General features: G+C 38.7%; 1 protein-coding gene across 1 annotated transcript in view; it reads left to right on the plus strand.

Annotated features, from left to right (window-relative positions):
• Positions 1 to 14,352, plus strand: part of sorl1 (sortilin-related receptor, L(DLR class) A repeats containing) — a 203,602-nt gene extending 189,250 nt beyond the window's left edge. The window contains exons 45-48 of the mRNA XM_078533063.1: positions 1,649 to 1,755; positions 4,830 to 5,022; positions 7,527 to 7,733; positions 9,295 to 14,352. Coding sequence (XP_078389189.1) covers positions 1,649 to 1,755; positions 4,830 to 5,022; positions 7,527 to 7,733; positions 9,295 to 9,359 — 572 coding nt within the window. The 3' untranslated portion in view covers positions 9,360 to 14,352. The remainder of the gene's footprint in view (positions 1 to 1,648; positions 1,756 to 4,829; positions 5,023 to 7,526; positions 7,734 to 9,294) is intronic.
• The last annotated feature ends 2,325 nt before the right edge of the window (positions 14,353 to 16,677 follow it).

Consider the following 16,677-nt stretch of genomic DNA (forward strand, 5'->3'; position numbering starts at 1 on the left):
AGCACAAACAGCTGAGAATTGTTCCAAAGGACAGGACATCAGAAAATGCAACACTGCACTGTAGTGATAGCATAATTCATGTACTTACACCTTGAAGCAGAACTTGTGCCCACAAGCCTCTGATTCAAAGATTAGAACTTTAAAACGGAGTTAAGCCAGCAGATGACTACTTTATAAGAATGCTGGGTGTTGCATGTTTTATAAATGTCCCAAATTCAGTATTAACACTGCCTGGTGACACCTGGTGGTAGAAACTCATTGCTGTAGTTGTTACTTGATGCAGCTAAAATGAATTAGCTATCTAGCAACATTTAACTACAAGGGTTCATTTGTGTTCTACTCTAGCATAACAATGTTAAAAGCTGAAAGGCCCTGCAATTCTGAATCCTGATTGTGTTATCCTTATAATACTAAACAAAGACTACTTAGAAGTTAAAATTCAGCAGATTTCTGTGCTGCAATATAACTTGTACACAGCAGGTTGGAGCATTAATGCACAGCAACTTCAGTGGTGGGGTTCACGTTCAGTCTTGTGTGTGTTTATTTCCCTGATCTCCGCAGTGTTGCCATCGTGGTTGTTGTATGGAAGCCAAAGATACTCCACATCGTGGAGCGAAAAGCAGAGTCTCTTCACCAAACACACTCATGCAGACTTTTTGACCGCTGATTTTAGAGCAACGTTAATGGAGTTCAGGGAACTGATGATTCACCTTCTCATGTGGCTAAAGATTGGGGATGGGAGGAATTTTTCTTTAAAATCCCCCTTAGAAGGCGAGCTAGCATTGTATATCTTCACCTGAATACATGGAGCTAGATAATGTTTTAATTTGGTTCTTGGATAAGGATCTGCATTTTTATACACCCTTAATAAAATGATGCTTTGCCATGCCAAATACATTTTCTTATTTGATTTTAGCCACAGTATTCCTTTGTCATTTTCCAGCATCAACGGTGAATAGTTTGGGTAGTTTGTTCTCAGTTTTCTTTTGTTTAGCAACAGAGGCAATAAATTATACCATTGCATTTCTGCAGATTAAATTGATTACATTAGTGCCTATAATTTAACTTATTGATGCCTTATAAATAGTCCTGAGCATATAATCACAATGAGATCTAATTTCTAATCAAATTAGTTTTCTTGAAAGGCACACTCAAAGCAATCCTGCTTTATTTGGCTTTAATTCCAAATCATCATGAACACCGTAGAAAATTCTGAAATTTTTCGCACACTTTACAGGACTACCCTAATATGTTTTGAAAGCAGCAAAGGGCTTCTCAATGCTCGGAGGGTTATTTATTTTGCATGTACGTGTGCAAAAACAGTAAACTGTTGACCACCTCAACCATACTGACCCCAGAGAGTTCTTGCCAATGTTTAGGTTCTGCCAAATGATTTCAAAATGCATCAGTACGTAGCTGAATTTTCCTCATGTTTATGTGCCACAGGAATGGTGACAATGACCCAAAGAAATTGACCAAAATCTTTGCTCGGGGGCCAGACACGCTGTGAAAAATGTATCTGGAATGCACTGAACAATGAGTTCTGTCTGTTGGGAGGGTTGCAGGAGGCAGCTGGTGGTATTCTGGTATTTGATAGCTTGAATAACTCATTGTGTCCGTATTTTTATTTTATGTTCTCTTGTGGCAGTTCCTCTGTCGGCACCAGAGTCACTGAAAATCTTACCAGAGAAAGACCACATCCTGCTGTTCTGGAAAAGCCTCAAATTGAAAGAAAAGAGCTTTAATGACAGCAGGGTGAGTGCAAAATATGACCAAAAATTGCTGCTATTTATTTTGAGTGAACTCCATTTTTAAGTGGAATTGTTCTGCATTAAACTGTCCAGGAAAATAAGCCAGGTATATGCAGTCAAGATAGCAATTTATTCTGCTATGTTTTTTAAAAAAATTAAAATTGCTATTCATTTTTTCACCCAGCTGAGTTACTTTAAAATCTGCATTGATGATTGAATATTCCAGGAATCCAAAGCAATTGTTCTTTTTTAGGAATCTTCCAATAGTGACTGTTTTAACATGATTACCACGTGCAATCAGCTACTGTCTGAATAAAAGTACCCCATTAAATTTATATTAGTGTAACTTGGGAGAGTGAGTGTTGCAGTGAGTTTGCTTTTTATCCTCTGGAATCTTGATGCCCTTACAAATTTAACAGTAAAATTTGATTTGTGCCTTGGCTGTCGGGGACTACTTGAATTATATTTTCATGGACTGAAGTGTTTTTCTCATGCCTGATTGTTGCACTCATGCCTTTTGTTCCAATAAAATACCTTAACTACTTGATGCTCTGTTCCATAATAGATTGCTACCTAACAAGGAGTTACGGCAACCTGTTGCTTCACTATTAGATAATTAAAATGCTTCAACTCTTGTCAAAAGCTTGCAAGCCCCCGCTATTCTGAAGCCAGCCACTGGTGGTTGCTAGAACATCCAGAGTTAAGGGCACCTTTCTTGCCCTGAGGAAACATCTGTCCACTGCTCCCCATGGAAGCACCAGGGATCTCGCATTGCTAAAGGATGCAGCGGTAGACCTGCACTTAATCACTGCGGAACAGCATGTTGATTTCTAGTGTGCTTTACCTTGGATTCCTAATGCCGACTGTGTATCTGGGGAAATACAGCTTCTTTCCCTTAAGAAGGGATAGGTCCAATAAGTCGTTGCCCTGGGAACTTTCCTGTCTCCTAATAAACAGCCTGTATTATGTTGTCAGAGGGCAGTTTTCAAATTATTTGCCTCTCCAATGGCAGTGTGCCATTGAACTTTCAAACCTCCTTGGATGGGGAAGTTTTAGTAAAACATAGAACTTGCTGATACTGCACCTCAGCTCAAGAAGGATAGTCAACACGGATTTGTAAATAATGCCTGACAAATTTATTTGAGTTGTTTGAGGAAATAAGAATTTATACAGATGAAATGCAAATCATGTTTTAAAAGACACTTGATGCCACATAGATGCTTGTTGGTTAAATAATGGCATAATATAATAAACGCTTGGATGAAAGGTTGGATATAAGACAGAGTAGTGTTTAATGACTTTTTTTCAGGAGATATTTCCTTTTGAGAAACCGTGCAGGAAGTGGTTAAATATGTGAAAAGCGAATATTTTGAAGGGTAAGGGGCAAGAGCAATGGGATAGAACTAAGCGGGTAACTCTTTTTCAAATGGGCTGAATAGCCACTTTCTATGCTGTAAGATTCTATGAAATGTGCAAAATCATGTGAGGGGAGTTAAGTTTTCTACTGTTAGGCAAAGACATTGACTAGCTGTGATTGATGTTTAAATAGTGCTTTATTTTTTTTTAAATTACACTCTTGTCCTAAACAGAATTTAAAAATATTTTCAAGATGTTCTTAAAGATTGGAGCACTTCTTGCAAGTAGGATGAGTTAGCCTCTTGCATCCATGTTGCAGAATAACCATTCTCTCAAGGGTATTTCTTCTTTACGATGATTGAGTGGAATTCAGCACACTTAATTACTCTTTTATAAACAGTAATATGCTGGATGAGTAAATAAAAGCTTTGTAAGGAAGTGTTTCTGGTTTACAGCTCCCATGAGGTCACTCGGGATACTTTATATTTTGGAAGATTTAATGAGTTTCTAAAATATATGGTGTTCTGAAGGGCTGCTTCTCCCTGCTTTCATTGATGCTTAAGCAGTGAATGAATGTGAAGAGCGTAAAACAGCTAATTGAGTAATCTACCACTCCTCCTGATGACTGGTGATCATTAAAAAGGTTAAACCTGGCATGGGAACAGTAGAGAGATTCATGAATGATCTTTTTTCAGTTGCTGAGAAATTTACCCAAGGAACTTTTTTGTGGGAAGGAGGGGAGGGGTAGAGAGATTTGAAATTAAAATAATTCCGTGTTTCACAAACCCAGGACAACTGTTCAGAGGCTGTTTGGCATATGTGAGGACAAAAACTGTTTGTTTGTTAACTTTTTTTCTTTATTATTTTTGCTGGTTCCCATTTTGACCAGCAAAGTATATTTCCTAAAGTACCTTGAATGTTCTCCAAGGCACTTTGTTTACAGAATGAGAATTGTTTGACTGCAACTGCACAGCAGTTGTCACTCATTCATTTGAAAGTGTGACCAGCGTTTTGACCAATCCCACATTTTTCATTACCCTGTATTCTGGAATACTCAGCACTAGAACTGTTGAACATTATTACAAAACTGGTACTTGTACTAGCACTGATCCAATATGTATACCTAAAGAATAACAGGCTCACCACAATGGCATTAAGATGCTCATTTTACTCTCAATTGCAACCTAAATGCTCTAATGTATGTATCATTGTGTGTGGAGAGAGGTGTATATACTATTTATATATATTTTAGAGATGTTTCTCTTAATGCAATCACATGAATAACTGAAATTGGTGCTCAAGATAACACGTGTAATAAGGGTGGAGTCACATCGCAAATGTGCATTGAATGAATCTGGCTGAAGGTTACAGTGTGGCCGCTAAATCTAAACTTTCTCGTGATCAGGGCAGATGTGTTGGGGATAGTGTCTTTTTGTTCTGCTTCCCACCTACACTGGCATGTAGAATTTTTAAATTTGCTGGACTTGGGTCACAAATCACTAAATTCCAGCTGCGGTGATTTTTCTGTTGCTGTTTAACATTTTTGGTAGTTTGCAGAATTTTGCAGAAACTGCTCCAGCCTTGGAGGGTGGCAGAGGCAAGACTTCTGATTTTCTCACTATGACCCATCACCTTATGAACTGCAGAACCTACTGGAGGATGGCATCCAGAGAACTGGAGAGAAAACAATAACTTAATACTTTGTCCTTTGTTTGACCTCAGGGTTATGAGATCCACATGTTTGATCATGTGACCAATACGACAGTATGTCTTGGGAATACAATGGAAAACATCTTCGAGATTTCTGATCTGAAGCTTGGCCACAACTATACGTTCACAGTGCAAGCCAGATGCTTGTACAATGGGCAGATTTGTGGTGAACCTGCTTCCCTGCTGTACGATGAACTTGGAAATGGTGAGGTTATGAAAATTTGATAACTGAAGCACTGAACACAATAAACAGAATTAAACTAATTCTCAGACTCTTGCACCACAGGCTGACTAACATACAATTAAAACAATACTTGGCTTTGGTGCTGTATTTTCTTACATCCAGCCAAGTATGCATTAGATACCTGAGGTCTTATAGTATTTGCTTTGCCCTTGTGCCATGCATGTTCAATTGTTATTCCTGTGTAGAATCTTTACATAAATGCTGTGTATCAATGCAACTTAATATGTGAGCACTGAAGTATTGTTTTGCTCTTAAAAATCAGTATTATAGACCTAGAAAGCATTTTATTTTTGTCTCTTCTCTGGGTCTTTTTGCTTTTCAGTTGTCTTTGCTTGCGCAGACTCACTGGGTAGAATGGCCCCCTTTGGTGTACCAGTCTGATTTATAGTTAACGGAAGGAATATCGTTCTAGTTTTAGCGTTCTTTTAAATTATAGCTTCATTCTCAAGGGGGAGGCATAGGGGAATTGAATTTAACTCTACCTTTTTTATTACCATTTTAGTCATTTTTTAGAATTTGATTCGAATTATATTATTTTAAAAATGTTAACTGATTCACTTTTCACAAGGGCACAGGAAATGCTGAGAAACAATAAACTGGCCTTGAATGAAAACAGTAAAACAGTTAAACATTGTCAGTTTCCAGCATCCTTTTTTTATTCAATCATGGGATGTGGACCTCGCTGGCCGGGCCAGCAGTTATTGTCCATCCATTAATTGCTCTTGAGAAGGTGGTGGTGAGCTGCTGCCTTGAACCACTGTAGTCCATGTGGTATAGGTACACCCACAGTGCTGTTAGGGAGGGAGTTCCAGGATTTTGACCCAGTGACAGTGAAGAAATGGCGATATATTTCCAAGTCAGAATGGTGAGTGACTTAGAGGGAGTCTGTCCCTAAGACTCTTTTAGTATTTGTCTGCTCTCCTTATCTTAAATATTACCTTTCATTTTGGTTCAAATTTCACAAATTTTAGCTGTAATTTTAATTTGGTGACAAAAATACAAAAGTTTTGCTCAACTACTTTCCTCGCTGACTTTTTCCACTCCTTGCCCCCACAATTGATACTTTGAATATTTTAAGTTTACCTTTGTCACAGTTGATGCATCTTTACTGAGCTATTGACACAAATCCACATCTCAAATCTGTCAAGAATGAAGTACCTTGTACATGTTCCAACTTCAGCTAAGTTCAGTAAAATCTTGCGGAGAAAGTTGTTGCATGATATTTGATCTAAGCATAAAGATTTATTGCAAGTAGATGCACTAGTTTCTATGAAATTGCTTAAAGATGGATCTATAAATTCCATTTCTTATCGGGAAAACTCTTCCATGCCTACACCCCAGCATTAATTTCACATTTTGTACATTATCCTTGTGATTTGCTGGCGCTGTCCAAAAATCCACCACAAGTTAAAGTGGAAGGTAAAAGTGTCCATTTTTATTTATAAGTGCTCTCTAAAGACAAAAATAGTTCCATCGAGTACTCCCCTGATGCAATTTTCTAATTACGCAGTGCAGAGTTTCTAAAATAATACAACCACTGGAATTTTCTTTTGGTAGATAAGTCAGTTTTTGTATCTGCATGGAGCTTCTTAGCTTGGGTCTCCCTGGCTGCCAAGCCTCTGACCTATCGAGTGGAAGTAGCTACATTGAAAGCAGTGGAGATGAATACGGCTCCTGGGAAACCTTGCAAAAAGCGAGGATGTACAGTACCGAGCAGGTAGCACAGCTTCCAGGGTTTCCCTTTAAAGACAACAGTAATTAAAGCAACTATTAAGTTTTGAGTCATCAAATTGAATTGTCAAACCACAAGAGTTAGTGACTGAGCCTACATGATGTCTGTGAGTCTCTGCTAATATATTGTGTTTTGCAATTATGATTTTCATTCCTTGTCATTTAAGAATAACTTGCTTAAAGTGCTGACCATACACAGAACTGTAATGTGAATTAATTCCTAAGTTTATACTGTAGCCTTGGGGCAAGAGCATCAGAGACTGTATAACTAGGAGACAGCACCTGAGAAAGACCCATTAGAATATTTGAGGGGCCACAATTGAAAAATGCAATGATTCTTGGTAGGTCTTTGCATCTGCGTAATAAACTGTTAGCTTAATGAGGATTATATTTAAATTAGAAAAGCTGAAATACAGGAAATTTGAAATAAATACTGGGACTGATTAGCAGGTCAGTTAATACGAAGGCAAAAAAGATGCACATGTTCAGTACCACCCTTTAGAATGCCAGTTTGAATGCAAGGCTCCACTCAGTATCTTTTGCTTCCTGCTGGCAACAAACCTGGTGTGCATTTGCAGAACTTTTTGTTTTACTTGTATTCCTTACTCTTGTTGATTGGGATCACGTTGACCAGCTAAAAACGATGCATATTTGAAGTCCTATTTTAAGTGAGTCTCTAGATTGGGATAACGTTCACTAAATTCTGTGTTTTATTTCTTCATCTTGAATTGCAGAATTATCAGCTTCCAAACATCCCAAATCTACTGATGTAGCAGCCATCGTGGTACCAGTAATGTTCCTGCTACTTGTGATGTTAGGTGTTGGCTTTGTTGTGTTATATGTTCGCCATCGAAGGCTCCAGAACAGCTTTACAGCTTTTGCCAATAGTCACTATAATTCTCGATTAGGATCAGCTGTGTTTTCTTCAGGTGATGAGCTAGGTAAGGATTTTTTTCTGCTTAAAATATATTGCGTGAATAGAATAGCCTTATTGCAACTTTGCGTAGCCATCCCTTTATCTGTTAAGAGGAAATGCAACCATACTCATTCACTGGATTTTACTTTATTTTCTGTAATGGCGAAAATGAACATTCCAAAACTAATGCAAACTGATTGGGAGTGTGTTCCAGATTTTAAAAACTGATATTCTGATCAGCTGAGCAATTATCTCAAAGCACCTCCTTTGATTTTGAGAGATCTTGAGGATCTCGAAGGCACTATGGGAATTTGTTTTTCTGCATTAGCCTAGTGGCTCAGTAGTAGCACTTTTGGTTCCAAGTGTTGTAGATTGCATCTATACTCTTGAGACTTCATTGCCAGGATATTTCAGTCGGCATGTGGGGGCGGGCCCGACAAGCCGTCACTTAGAATGACGCGATGACGTCGGGCGTACTTCCCGAGGTCATCGCGCTGTCTCGCGATGCTTCGTTCAGCGGGCATGCGCCGGAGTCGGCTGTGTGCCCACCAATATTTAAAAGGCCTATTAAGGCCATTAAGGAAGTAATTAAGATCAGCTTTATGCTACCCATCCAACCTTACTGTTCGTTGGCAGGCAAAAAGGTAGGAAACCTCATCCACGAGCAGGATGAGGTTTCCTAAAGCTTTTATGAATTATATTTCAGAAAATTTTTTTCATTTAAAAACATGTCCCATCTCATGTGGCACAGTCGCATGAGGGTGCATGTTTAATTAAATTTTTAATCCATTTATTTATTTATTTCAAAAGCGCTTCAGTCTCCCTGAGGTAGCTCCGTGCCTTGGGGAGATTGAAGTGCTCTTTCGTGTGCATGCGCAAAAGAGCGCTGGCCCCGACTCTCTCTCTTTTCAGGTTTCCCCCGCCCCAAAGCCCGCACACTACAGCTCGTGTCTTATGCTGGGTGGGCCTTAGTTGGCCCACCCACGTAAAATGGCGGTGCGGAGCCGATGGTTGGCAGCAGTCAGCTCCACGACCTCCCCTGCCTGCTCCTGCTGAGCCCAGGAAAAATTCAGGCCCATGTAATCTAGGTTCCCGGCAGTACTGAGCAAATGCTGCGCTGTCAGAAATAATTTGGGATGTACTTTTGAGATGATAAACTGAGCTTGGCATAAAATATTTCAGGAGAGTTTCACCCTTACTTGCAAACCCTTATGGCATTAGGATCTGTCTCATTGAATGAAGGTGTGGCACATGGTCTTATTTCACTCATAATTGTCTTATGAAGTCCAGTTGAGTGGGTGAGCTAATGGCTGCCTAGTTGTTATTTCAGTTTTAAAAATAAAAAGTGCCACATCATTCTCATTAAGGTCCCAGAAGCAACAACAGATTTTTTTTTCCGAAACACAATTAGCAGTTTTGCTGCTTGCTCTTTTCAGGCTGCTGGAAAACTACCATTGACGCTTTAGCGCTCAAAAACTCTACTGGGGAAGTGGGCTGGAGGAATGAATTTTTCCATGTGTTTCTTATAGATGTGTGATTTTTTTTTACTCACTGGATTGTTGGTGTTTACTTTTGTCCTCCTTTAGGTGATGATGAAGATGCACCATTGATTAACGGTTTTTCAGATGATGTACCTATGGTACTTGCATGAAGACCTTGCTGCATACAAGTGGTGCAAGAATTCTTCTTAAGAAGTTTCAGCAGCAGGAAAAACCCTTTTTAAAAATGCACTTTTCTGAGTTGCAATACATTATTTTTATATGGACCAAAATTTAAACTTTATTGCAATGTGCTGTAATACCAAGGTCAGACTGCAAGGTATACAGCACAGTCCTGGTCCCTGACTGTAGGCTTTTGCACAGCTGTGCTTGTGTTCTCCGCCTTCAGGCACTGTTTAATGTTCAGGTTATTTGCTTGGTGGATGTTAACAGCTGCAGTTTCTCTTTCTGATGGTCTATAGACAGCATTATCTGTAGAAAGATTAGGATTCAAGTTCAAATCTGATTTGACCAAGACAAAATATTGAAAAAAAAATCATGAATAAAAACTATTGGTTAAATAAATTGAAATTGCTCAAAATATTTTAATTTATACAATTATGTCAATTGAATTTGCGAAATGATCTTAAAACAATATTTTAAATTTAAATTAAGTACCAGAGGGAAGAATTTGATCCATTGTGCAGCAAAAATCCCCTACAGAGGTCGAATATTTCAGTTGGGCAGTGCACTTAATATTGACGCTCTTTCCTGGTTTGAAGCTTGTACTCTGTCACTATTTTAATATATCCATTTGATCAAATAATCTCTTAAAGTGGGGAGAGTTTTGGCAAATTGCAGTATAATTAACAAGTTATTTCCAACAATAAGAAGGTAGCAAATTTGGCTGCTGTAAAATATACTTTACTTTGCTTTACAATTTAAAGTTGTATGGTGTCCATTGTTAGTTACTGTCATTTCACTATGCTTCTTGCATATCCTAATGAAAGTTTGACAAAAAACCTCATATTGCTTGCTTGATTTGAGGTTGGGATAGAATCTTGGGATGATGCATCACAGAATCAACCACTGAGCCTGAGCTTGCTCTTTGAAAGAGCAATCCAGCTAGTCCTATAGTCCAGTAATATTTTCTCCTTCAAGTATTGATCTAATTCCCTTTTGAACATTACTATCGAATCTGCGCGCATCACTCTTTCAGGTAGGACATCATTCTACATCACACCAACTCTGCATTAAATTAAAAAAAAAATTCTCCTTATCTCACCACTAGTTCTTTTGCCAATTACTTAAAATGTTGTTGAATAAATGTGGCATTTCTTCACTGCAGAGCATTTTATTTTTCAAGGGGTGCCAATAGTCCTTAAAGAAGAAACTATAGATTTACTTTGTGCAGGTCAAATTCTGCATATGCTTCTGATATCTTCAGTCAGAAGTGTTAAATTATCTAATCCCATAATTAAATATTTTTATGTTCTGAAACCCTTTACTTCAGTTTTAAAAAAAAAAAATCCAGCTGCATTTGTCCTCAAAAACATTAGCCAAATGTGTTTTTCTGGATCATGGATTGCCTTCCAGAGTCTCTCTTCAGCCACAAAACTGCATATCTGCCAGGCTCTTGCATTCTTGAGCGAGACGCGGTTGTTTGAAGAACTTGCCTTTGCCCGCTAATTGATGGCATGGAACAACAACTCTTGGTTGGCTTTAAACCAGAATTGGCAAAAAAAAAAGTCTTTGTGCCCCTTTCACCAAGCCATAAATACAAGCGGGATTTCTTTGTAGCCCAGGAACTTGTAAATAAGCAGAAACACCAAAACAAATGCCCCAGCCTTGTCTGGCTTGCAATTCACTTTGACTAATAACTGAAATAGAACTGCCCTTTTATAAAATAGTCTTAACTCTCTCAAAGCCTAGCAATAAATGTGCTTTCTGATTCAATTGTTTTAATTTTACTGTACTTGTAGGAACAGTTACCTATCAAGGCATTTGAAATGTAGATTTATGTTAATAAGGAATATTAATAGGATGAGGTGAACATACTTGGAAATAGGCCACAAAATAAAAACCATAAGCTGGAAATGCACAGCAACTCGGGACTGAAACAGAGAGGTTAATATTTCATCAGGAGAAAATCTAATTCACAGCAAAAATTTTACCCTGTCTTTCCTCTCTGATGCTGACCAGCCTGCTGTATGTTTCCAGTATTTTTTATTTCTCTTCAGATTTTCAACATCTGCCAATTTCCCATGCCTCCCCCCGCCTGACACCATACTGTCTATACCATTTCTGCGTAAACGCTTTTACAATTCACTTGGACCTCTGGACTAAACTCTAAATTTGAATTGCATTCACCCTTGTAACTGGAATAAACTCAAGGACTATTCATCTTTGAAACTTTTTAATTCACATTTTTAATAAAAGGAGGAGAAAACCGTTTTAAAGAAACTTTGCTGAGAGAGACTTGGTAAATTCAATGGCTTATATTTTTGAACTTGGCATACGGAATAGAGCTTAGTAGTAGAATTGGTTTTAATTGTCCATAGTTCACAATGTTGGAAGCTGTAAAGTAATGATACATGTTTAAAAGGTGACTTTGGGGGCCAAACTATTGAGTTGAGATTAGCTTTAGAGTTTATTTTGTGGAGGAATGGTGATGGCTTGGCCATCAGAAACAGAGCGCAGCTTCAGTTTGGAGCTTGATACAAAGCTGCTGGCAGTTGCCAATTCTGCATCATTTTCTGATCACAGTTTCAATATATTAATCAAAGTGTAATTGTTTTACCTTTACTAAAGGATGTGCAGAAAGGTCGACCAAATTTTACACAAATGCCCAACAAACTGCAAGTCGGTATTTCTGCCCTTCGCTGGGCCAAATATGCATGAGAGAAAATGCCACACAAACATTCGAATGGCTATAATTTGGTATTTCCCTGCTTATCTTTCAACCCCTGCTGTAAAGGATAATGGAACATATTTGTATTTTTACTAAAGGCCAAATGCAAAATTTGCAAAATTTAAGGTTGCATGGAAGTTTCCCAATTTACAGTGTACTTAGATGACTGCAGTTCTTAAAGTTGGTTGGATCTTCAAGCCTTACTTTTTGTAACTAATTTGTAATTTGGCTTTTTGTCAGACTGGAGCAAAATATCTGATCATAAACCAAACAGCAGGATTTTCCAGTACATTCCCTCAATTGTACATTGTTGAGGGAGGATTTAGGACTCTTTTCCCCCAGGTTTTAATAGTTCTTGGATTGATAGCTGTTCTGAATCATGTTTTTACAGGAAAACCCTGGACTTCTCCGATTTCATGTAGATAATTTCACTCAATCTCTTGCCTGTAATTCCCCATATAGGTTTACATAACTTGGGTTGTCATTGAAATGTGGATCAACTGTATTTATTATGCAAAGCAAAAACATCTAGCGTTAAAATTCTCTTCCGGAGAAGCAGTAAAAACAAATGTTACAAGAAAAGTGGAGGACTAGCTTTATTAAACTTTAAACTGACTTTATTAAAAACATTGGCATGCGTTACAGATAGAGATGCTTTATTATTGCAGCTTAGTCTGGTTGGAGCTATACCTTAAGATTTCATGCATAATGCTGAAGTGTAAATGCAAGCTGCCCTAACTTGATTGTCAAAAACCCTGCTTAAGTTTATAGCTGATCTTTTATACACAGGGCTGTATTACTACATCAGATCCTTTCCATTTTAAGTGAGATATTAAGGGCTCCTGGAAGTGTTAGAGATGGAGCATCTGCCTGCATTGTAGTGTGGTGAGTGCTTCTGCTGCTACGTATAAGATGCCTGCTTATAGCAAGGTTTCTAACTATAATTTTGCTGAAATGAGAGGTATTTGCCTGAAAAAACAAGTATCTGTGGGCAAATTGCTCAAAAGATCTTACTTTTTTCAAATCCATCTCCCTTTTTAAAGAGATTAAAATGTTTCGTTTGGATCACACTAACACAGAACCTTGGTCACATCCCTACTGTATGATTATGTTGAACTTGATCACAAGTTGTGTGGAATTTTGTCAAATGTGCATGGTGTGAAGGAAAAAGAAAAATGCTGTTTTGGTAAGTGTTTCCTCCCCACTTTATCATCTTGAGCTGGCAAGCCATCACGTGATTGTTGGCAACCTGCTGTCTTGCATTAGTTTAGCTTTACTGTGTAGTATTTAGTTCTGTGTTGTAGTTACTATATGAAATGAAGCCATTTTTATTGAACTATAATTTTGCGTTTTATTTAAGTCACATGAATGTACTATTTTACTGCTGGGTGCATAGGAGGGAAAAGTCCAGCAGAGCTGCTTGTTTTAACATATGGTACTATTTAAAGTTCTTCTGTGTTTTCTTTTAATTTCTTGCCTTAAAACTGGAGTTTTTTTTTTGAGAATGCTTAAAAGCCTTTAAATCATTCTGCCATATCTGCCTTACTGAGTAAAACTTAAGTGTCTGTATTTTTGTGCATCAGCCTTCAATGACTTCCCAACATTTGAATTGCACATTATGGATACACGTGCTCAGCTCTTCATCAGCCAGCCACCGGGATCCGAGTGGTTGCGGTGTCTTCTTTTTGCTTCATTTTTGTAAAAAAAAAATTGATTGCTTCAACTTGTAGAGAAGGAAAATGCATATCAAATTCCAAAGTTGCAGATTGTACAATGTACAACAAATGGGCTGTTTTGTATAAATGGAAAATGTTTTTAAAAAAATGTAAATTTTTGGGAAATATTGCTGTGGATCTATTTTTATGTTTGGTAGTGTTTAATGAAAGCACAGAAGTAGACTGTTTGCATGGGGATGTGGAGGGTACCTCTGTACATAACGACCACATGAGTCTTGTGTCTCGCAATATGTTCTATGTAAAAAGAAAAATTGCAACAAACCCAACCTTGAATTAAGCATAGCTCTGCCAGAAATCAGCAAAATTAATGGTACTGAAGATGTCAAGTTCTGATTTTTTTTTTATTGTTTTTGATTTTCAGGCTGTTGTGCTGTGAGACTTTTGCACTAATAGAATGTTGGACAAATTGTATAACAAACCTCTAATTCTTTAATCACCTATTGCTGTACACTTTTGGAAGGGTGCCATGTGCTTTAAATGTGAATTTTTTCACTTAATAAATCTCACTTGGGTCAAGAACTTTTGGAGTCTTGTAATTTTAATTAAGTGTTCAGTAACAGGTGTTGTAATAGGTCTTTCCATACTAACCCCTGCTTCTCGTTATCCTGTGTTTTTGATGTTTCAGTTTCTTGCCCAACGGCATTCTTTCTTCCACTGTCTCTCCCTAATTCTTCCCCCTGCTCTTTTTCTGGCCCCCACCCTATATTTTCTTCCCTACTCAGCTAAAAGAATAAACTCAAATTCAATTATTGCCTACTGCACAGGAACCATGTGTCATTTTTGGCCTTGGACAATAAGCATCGATAGGCTATTCAAACATTTATCATGGTAGTGCAATTTGTATTCATTCGTCGTCCATCTGGGGGCAATTTCCAACAAGAGACCCCTGGCTAGCAATTAGCAGTTGGAACCCTTCCCCCTCATCCACCAATCCAAAATTAACCAGGTCTTGACAGTATCAAAGTAGTCCCATAGCCATTCTGATACTGCATGTAACCAATACAAGAATTTCAATTCTACCATCTTCCTGTTTCATACCCCTTAATCCCCTCTTTCTCTGGGAATGTTTCCAATTGCCATTTGAATCCATTTATGCTGTTTGCTTTAATGTCCTTCCTGTAACTTTAATTCAAAAAGTCTTGATTATCTTTGCTATGTCTTCTGTGAATGTTTGATTGGGCTGTTGGAGACAATTATGTTCTGTATTTAAATTGCCTTAATATGCCATCTTATGACATTCAGCCATGGGTATTTTTAAAGAGGTGGAGCATGTGCTTTGTGAGTCTTTTGCCAGCAGCTTTAAAAGCCTCCGCGTCGGCAACTGTTCCCCATGACTGGAAGGATGTTTGTGTAGTTCCAATTTTCAGAAGCGGAGAGGCAATATAAAGGGGTACAATTCTAAAGAAACAGATCTGGGGTTATAAGTGCACAAACCATTGAGGGTGGCAAGGCAGGCTGAGAAAACGATGAAAAAGCATATGGGATCCTGGGCTTTATACATAGGCGTGTAGAGTGCAAAAGCAAAGTGGTTATGCTAAACCTCTATGAAACACCGGTTTGGCCTAAACTGGAGTATTTTGTCCAATTCTGCATACCACACTTTAGCAAAAATGTGAAAATATTGGAGAGGGTGCAGAGAAGATTCACTAAGGGACCCAAGGATGAGGAACTTCACCTATGTGAATAGATTGGAGAATAGATTTTGGGCTTTTCTCCTTGGAGAAGATTTAAGAGGAGATTTGATAGAGTATTCAAAATCATGTGCCTGGACAGAGTAGATGGGAAAAACTGTTCCTGTTGGCAAAAGAGCAGAAAACTAGAGGACACCGATTTAAGGTGCTTCGCAAAAGAAACAACCGCAATATGAAAAGCATTTTTACACAGTGAATAATTAGGTTCTGTGCGCTACCTGAGTGTGATGGGGGCAGATTAAATTGTGGATTTCAAAAGGGAACTGAAAAGAAAAATATAGCAGAGCTACAGGGAAAGATAGGTGAGTGAAGCTGCTTTTACAGAGAGCTGGCATGGACTCAACAGGCTTTAAAAAAATTTGTTCATGGGATGTGGGTGTCGCTGGCTGGGTCAGCATTTATTGCCAGTCCCTAATTGAGAAAGGTGGTGGTGAGCTGCATTTTTAAACCACTGCCGCCCATGTGGTATAGGTACTCCCACAGTGCTGTTAGGCAGCTCCAAGATTTTGACCCAGTGAAAGCGAAGGAATGGCAATATAGCTTCCAGTCAGGATGGTGAGTGGCTTGGAGGGGAACTTGAAGGTGGTGGTGTTCCCATGTATTGGCTGCCCTTGCCCTTCTAGGTGGTAGAGGTCATGGGTTTGGAAGGTGCTGTTGAGTTGCTGCAGTGCGTCTTTTGGATGGTACACACTGCTGCCACTATTTATCGGTGGAGGGAGTGAATGTTGAAGGTGGTGCTGGGGTGCCAATCAAGACAGCTACTTTGTCTTGGATGGTGTTGAGCTTCTTGTGTTGCTGGGGCTACACTCATCCAGACAAGATTTGTGCCTTGATGATTGACGAGCTTTGGGGAGTCAGGAGGTGAGTTACTCTCCAAAGAACTCTTAGCCTCTGACCTGCCCTTGTAGCCACAGCATTTATATGGCTAGTTCAGTTTCTAGTCAATGGTTAACTCCCAGGATGTTGATAGCAAGGGATTCAGCAATGGTAATGCCATTGACTGTCAGGGGAGAGATGGTTAGACTCTTGTTGCAGGTGGTCATTGCCCGGCATTTGCGTGGCATGAATGTTACTTGCCACTTATCAGCCCGAGCCTGAATATTGTCCAGGTCTTGCTGCATATGGACATGGACTGCTTCAGTACCTGAGGAGT

The sequence above is a fragment of the Cetorhinus maximus genome, chromosome 2 (assembly GCF_964194155.1).
Source record: "Cetorhinus maximus chromosome 2, sCetMax3.hap1.1, whole genome shotgun sequence".
Lineage (NCBI taxonomy): Eukaryota > Metazoa > Chordata > Chondrichthyes > Lamniformes > Cetorhinidae > Cetorhinus > Cetorhinus maximus.